This window comes from Prunus persica, chromosome G1, assembly GCF_000346465.2.
Source record: "Prunus persica cultivar Lovell chromosome G1, Prunus_persica_NCBIv2, whole genome shotgun sequence".
In the NCBI taxonomy this organism is placed as follows: Eukaryota; Viridiplantae; Streptophyta; class Magnoliopsida; order Rosales; family Rosaceae; genus Prunus; species Prunus persica.
Genome location: NC_034009.1, coordinates 19,022,417 through 19,029,455, shown reverse-complemented (window position 1 = coordinate 19,029,455; position 7,039 = coordinate 19,022,417). Strand labels below are relative to the sequence as shown.

Below are 7,039 nucleotides of genomic sequence, written 5' to 3'. Positions count from 1 at the left end.
CTTGAGCTAGTGGTGTGTGATAGTAGTTTGAAGCCTTCCACAGTTCCATTTTTTTTTTTTCCTTAGCTTCTTCTTCTCAAGTTAATAGTTGGTGCAGATGGTGTTGAGGAAGAGGGGGATTATAAGAGAAGGAAAAAAGAACCTAAGTGGTTCTGGTTCTGAAGATAAGTTGTCACAGACTAAGAGGTGGGTTGGGGGTGGGTTTTGGTCAAGTGATGAGCTCAGGAGCTTGTGCGGTTCAACAGACCTTCATAGCGGAGGCTGCTTCAGTTTTGAAGCACTTTCTCACTCAGAGATAAGGAATCTGACAGAGAGAAAGAAGAAGAAGAAAAGAAAGAGAGAAAGAAGAAGAAGAAAAATAGAAAAACAGAGGAAGAAAAAGGGAAAGAATTGGAGAGAAAAAGACGGGAGGAATGAAATAATATATATTATAATTTTGGATTGATTTGACGATTATATTCTTGAATTTAATAGTTTTTTTTTGACAAAGGGATTATTTAAAAGTACCTATATTAACGTTATGGATCATGAATGATACAAAAAAACTTAAAAAATATAATCTGATAATTTCGTAAACATCGAGGACGTTTTGTGCTAAAAAGCCAATAATAATAATGTTGATGCACGAGAGTTTGCCCTTCCCTGTGGCGGGGCCATTGCGATCTCAGACACAGCTAGTGTCACCACAGAGGGAATTAAATTGGAAATTAATTAATTTAAACGCGTCCTGCCCGCGCATGTGGTGGTAGTACCTTTGCTGGTGTAGTGGTGGGGATCGACGATGGATGGAGAAAGCAACCAAACGTTTCGTTTTCAACAATAAAATAAAATAAAAAATCTCATCTTTATAAAGAAAAAAAATTAAAATAAAATCTCATCTCATAGAGAAAAATAAAAAGTACATAAATTAACAAAAAAACAAAAAATAAAAAAGGAAATTGAGTGCTCAACTGCCAAAGGTGCCAACCCACACCCACAAACCCAAAGCAAGCATACGCCTCTCTCTCCCCTTCTCTCTCTTTCTCTCTCTAGAAAAAAGAGAAAGGGAGGAGAGTGAATCTCATTTGTTGAAGAAGAAAACGGGCGAGTGAGAGTGAGGGATGCAGATGATCTCCAAGGCCTCTTGTGCCATGGCCTCCTTCCCATGCTCTAAGGTTTCTACCTTCACTCCCTCTCTGTCTCTGCTTTTCCTTTCTGACTTTCCCCTTTCTCAATCTTTATTTTATTTTTGTTCATTTCTCTGGTAAATTGTGGTCTCGTTTGTTCCTATTTATATATATATTAATGCTCATATTTTTTGCAAATGAAAATGGACCATTTTCTAGTATGCTTCTATATCATATATCATATATATATGTATGTATGTATTTCTGTATCTGTTTATCTCTGTATTTCTTCTTTTTCCTCTTATTGTTAGGGCTTACAGTGACCTTTCTGTTTTCCGTTCCTCTTTTCTTTCTGAAGTCCAAATTTTTCAACACAGAAATGTGATTGTGGGCAGTAGGGACAAAACCAGATATGACCTGGTAGGCAAATGCGTTTTTCAGTTTTGTACTTTTTGCTAAATCTATTTTGGGATATTTTGTTTATTTTGAAGTCTAGCGGCAGAGTATTGCAAATGGTTTTGTAAAAGTTAGAGCCCGCTTTTAGTAAACTGATAAGAATGTCTCGTTTTTTTTAAGTAAGGAAGATGTGAATGCCAAATTTGGTACTCTTGTACAAATTCATGCGTCATCTAGGAAAATGGGTTTTGCTCTTTTGTAATTTTGGCCTCAAAATCTATATATATGTAGAGGGAAGCCTTCAAAGTTTTCTGTTTGTTGTTTTTTTTTTTCTTTTACTCTTTTGAGAAGGGCAGGAAGTGGCTTTTTCTTGCTGATCTGTAGATAATAATCTTTCTGCTATTTTGAATTTGAAACCCTTTTTCATATGTTAGGGGAGGAGTGGACTCTGTGTATGGCCTGGAATGAGACAGCTTTGCCTTCGAAAAGGCCTTTTGTATGGATTCATGCAATTATTGTCCACACCATTAAAAACTCTGCGTGGAGGAGCTAGTCGATCGCTTAGAGTCGCTAAATTTTGCAGTGTTGTTAATATGTCACCCTCATTACATATTGAATTGGTGAGTAGATCTCTCTATTCTTCTGCATTTGAATTATAAATGTCTTGGATGATTATCTTCATAGTATATCTGGGTGACAAACCAGTTTTAAGGATAAAAATTCTGATAGTTGGTTGAATCGAAACATCAGTTTTTGGATTGAAGTATTAATGAAAATATAAATTTTGATGGAAACAACAGTAAAATTTTGATGAAAAGATAATACTGGTGGCACATATGTGATCATGAAACTTGACTAATTTGTAAAATCTTCTTAATTTCAGTAAGCCAAACATTCTAATTGGTAATTTTTAAATGTTTTTGCTTTCTTACATAGCACCCACCATGAAAGATTTATTTTTTACCCAACCCTTTAGCTAGGTTTCCTATAGCCATTTGTTTGTTAAGGGTGTGTGCCCTTTTCTGTAAGCTCACTCATTTTACCTATCCATCACAAATAAACTTTTGAAAATTTCTCAATTGTTGACATGGACAGTAAAAATTAAAATCATCGACATCTCAGCAGCCTTGCCGAGATGTCTGATATTTTTCCACCTCTTATCAGGAGCAGTGGCTTTAGAAAATGGAAATTGCAGCAGGTTCACCTGCACTGAAACTGGGCCATTTATTTAGTTTTATTTTCCCTCCTCTACTCTTGTGTGGGTGTGCTTCTAAAGTTAATGTGTTTGTATACACACATAAGTTGTACGTAGTCATGCTTTTAGTCAGCCAAACTTATTATTAAACTCAACTAATACTTTTATATATGTTCAGTTTTTCCAACTTGCATTGCATATATCTACTTTGTTGTTGAAATTGCATATATCTTTTCATTTTCAGGTACCATGTCTTAGAGATAACTATGCATATCTTTTACATGATGTGGACACTGGCACTGTTGGTGTTGTTGATCCTTCTGAAGCTGTACCTATTATAGATGCTTTGAGTAAGAAAAACCGAAATCTGACATACATACTGAACACTCATCATCATCATGATCATACTGGTGGTAATGCTGAGTTAAAAGCAAGGTACGGTGCAAAGGTATGGTAGCATTAACTTGCTTTTTCAGTCCGGATATCATTTTTTTCCCCATTCATGTCTTAGTTAGCGGACTTTCTGATGGACAGTAAATCTCAATTGTGGCGAGTATTTAAAGTCTGGCAGCATTCTTTATTCAGAATTTCATAGTTACAATCTGAAAGTATGTTTTGGCTTGATATGTGTCAGATTCTTGAATTTGGTACCACTGTTGATTTAGATGCCCTTTGGAACTGCAAATCAAGAAAACATCACATTGGGAATAAAACATTACACCCGAAATCTTTACTCTGAAATGGTACTGGTCATAATGTTGGGTAGTGACACAGGTGGGAGAATGCATGACACAGTGCATTAACATGTTTACATGTCAGATTAAAAGAACAAGCTCATAATTCATTTAATATTTGATTGATGCAATTCTTCTATTTTCTCTTGGGTGATAGCACATCTCAAAACATGCGAATTATATAATACAGTTGTACAACATAGCACGGTTGTTATTTTCATCTTTTCTCTTTTTAAGCAAGCATAGTACAGTAGTAAATGTTACAGAACTTGCAAGAATCTGGCATAGAAGTTTAAAACTGCCGTTTTGAATTTATTTATTTTTCTCTTTTTGTTTGACAGTTGTTGCATATTTTATGGAATACTTTTTCTTCTATGAAGTTGTTTTGGCTCACAAGTTTTTCTGCGTGTTTCCTGTTGTTTTTTGAAGGTGATTGGTTCAGGAATAGACAAGGATAGAATTCCTGGCATTGACATTGTTTTGAATGATGGCGATAAGTGGATGTTTGCTGGCCATGAGGTGCATGTTATGGAGACTCCTGGTCATACTAGAGGTCATAATTTATTACTTGATTACATTCTAAAAATCCCTTGACATTTCCTGATAAACACCTTTTTCACCCAAAAATTCTGCTAAATTATGATAATTTGTGCTGCATTTGGACCCTCGTCGCTGAATAATTTACTTTCTTGGTGTGTAATTGTTGGTGTTTAACTAGACTGACAAACTATTCAGTGAAGCATATGTTACACCCTTCCTTCAATAATATTTCTTCCTCATATATTGTTTACATTTTTTTCGTTGGTACTGCATTTTTACCGGCCAATTTATCTCCTCAAGCACATTTCGCATACCTAATCCTATGCAATCTAATCTAAATTTTTTTTTTTAATCTGATTTTATTGTTTCTTTACAAATTACATTATACATTTGTATATTTCTTCTGTATATGAGCAGCACCATGTTGACGCTTTTTTTAATTTTTTGTTTTTGTTTTTGAAAAAGCTTAATCTCAAGTTTAGAATATATGTGATCATGGTTAGCACCTCTGCTGGCTGCTGGCACCTTTCTAAGCATATTGTGATATTTTCAATTTATGTAAACATGGTGGCCTAGAAGTTAAGTCCATCCATTTCAAAGTAACTTCATAGATCTAGTTCCAAATGTTATTACATTTACAGATGATTCACCATCCCTTGTTTTTCTTATTTCTAATCTTAGTTCTTGGTCTTTGTTGCAAGCAGGTCACATTAGCTTCTACTTTCCTGGATCAGGGGCAATTTTTACAGGAGACACTTTGTTCAGCTTATCATGTGGCAAGTTGTTTGAAGGAACACCTGAGCAGGTGATTTTTAGCCTACACCTTTTGACATCTTCTTGTTCAATGATTTGAGTAAACTTGATGCTCTGATCATGTATTGCTTTTTTTACTTTTAAGTTGACATCATACTGTCAATGTCTTGGTCTGACAAATTGGTTGTATGTACCTGTTTGATTCTGAAGAGTGTTAATTAGAGTTGATAAATTTGATCAAACCTAGCAGGGAATGATTATGTTTAATGCATGGATTTATAAGATTAACAGCAGTAAGTTTTTCATAAGAATAATTATTGTATATGGAATACAAATATGGGAGGCCTTTGTGATAACCCTGTTTGAAGTTTTATCCAAAGGTGAAATTGTTTTTCCAATGGATTTTTGCCGTGAATGCTTTGGAACAAAAATGTTGGTTTAATTTCTTCTCCAATCATTAAAAGAAAAGTGCTTGTATTCATTATAAATACCTGGATATGTTGCATCGTGTTCTTGGTTTAATTCTCATCATTATGATTAAAGTGAACCTTTGCAATAATGAGAGGTCAAAGCAATGGTTTTTACTAAGGTTAATGGGTGAAGGTGCCCCCAAAGATTTATAAGCACTGATGCCGCCTTTGCCAAAGCAGTAGTTATCTTGCTAGACTTGCTTGACTTGCTCAAAGAAATTGATGAATTTTTCTTCTATATTTTTCTTTCTTTCTGGTATTCATTTATATGCTGAAACAGTTGATTTTTTATGTCACAGATGCAATCTTCCCTTTCAAAGATCATGTCTTTGCCAGATGATACAGATATATACTGTGGTCATGAGTATACATTGGTTAGTCATGTCATCCTTTCAGTTTCTTTCTGTAGCCACAGAAATTTTCAAAGCTCAAAACAAGGCCCTGACTAATAGATAATCATTTTTGACAGAGTAACTCAAAGTTTGCCTTGTCTATAGAACCTGAGAATGAGGCACTTCAGTCCTATGCAGCACATGTCACCCATCTTCGCAACAAGGGCATGCCTACGGTAAACTTGAGGACTTCCTTTCTTTGAACTAGTATAATCTTTTAAGAGAAATTTTGGAATGTTGGAATGTTGAACTTCCTATTTTATTTGGGTTAGGATTTCTGTTTTAGCGAGGGATTTTTTTCCTGTTATCTCTAGGTTTTAGTTTGCTATAAATACCCCATATAGTTCTTTAAAACTCAGATTTGGATATTGAATAAACCCTCTCTTAAAACTCACTGATTTCTGTATTTTCTTTTCGGTTCTCGGTTCTCTGATTTCTGTCCTTTCTTTCGCCCCTTCGATCCATCTTTTCTTCTCCTCGACCCCTATATTCTTCTAAGTTCTACTGTTTCAAGTGTTTAATCATACCCCTAGGGGCTGTGCTACATCAGTGTGACTTTGCATCTGGATGCTTGGAAAACCTTGCAACTAACAAATAATACTACTTTGTAATGCCTTGCCAATAAGCATGCCAATGCCTAATCAGGCAGTGAACATATATGTCTAGAATTCATAGTATTGCTCTGTTCATACTTTCCATGCCATTTATATGATTTGCCCAAGTGATGTCAACTCTTTGGCGGTGTATCAGGTTCCAACCACATTAAAACTGGAAAAGGCATGCAATCCTTTTCTTCGCACTTCAAGCATAGAGATTCGGCAATCGTTGAATATTCCAGCCACTGCAAATGATGCAGAAGCCTTGGGTGTCATACGCCAGGCAAAGGATACTTTTTGATACTTATCAGGCCCTTGTTGCTTTCTTTCTTTGTATAGTAAGATTGAGATAGCCCATCCATTTTGTGAAATAATTACTTACTAAGATATATATGCATTTGTTGTTCATATATCATCAAGAGTTCTAATTTCCTTGGGTTTATTCTCACTTGCTGAAAAAGAAAATGTGAGTGATATGAAATTGATACCTTGGAAGTTGGAAACTACCAATGCATTTTTCCAAGATTGATTGGAAAGGTTAGGAGTTCAAAATTCAACATTCATTGAGATTTTTATCCATTTCATTACTCAAATAATTTTGCCTTGAAGGTGAGGGAACACTGTTCAAATGGTTGTACTGAAGAGCCACAAAAAATTAGCTTTATAGACATGTCAAATATTTTGTTTGATTGAATATTCTATGTTCTTTTATGAAGGTTGTGAAAGTATAATTTTATTTTTATTTTTGTTGAGAAAATTGTAGATTTTTTTTTTCTCGTTTGAGTAACACTAGTGCAATCTCCGCTAAACTTGGAAGGAAAACAAAGTACTAGAAAAAGGGGGGAAGCATATATCGA

The 7,039-nt window shown here is 34.9% G+C and overlaps 1 protein-coding gene across 1 annotated transcript; it reads left to right on the top strand.

Moving 5' to 3' along the window:
- On the top strand, nt 777-6,817 carry LOC18791327 (hydroxyacylglutathione hydrolase 2, mitochondrial). Its single transcript, XM_007222556.2, has 8 exons — nt 777-1,154; nt 1,937-2,122; nt 2,942-3,145; nt 3,861-3,984; nt 4,676-4,776; nt 5,494-5,568; nt 5,664-5,762; nt 6,337-6,817. The coding sequence occupies exons 1-8, from the start codon at nt 1,101-1,103 to the stop codon at nt 6,481-6,483; spliced, it is 990 nt and encodes a 329-aa protein (XP_007222618.1). The 5' UTR covers nt 777-1,100; the 3' UTR covers nt 6,484-6,817.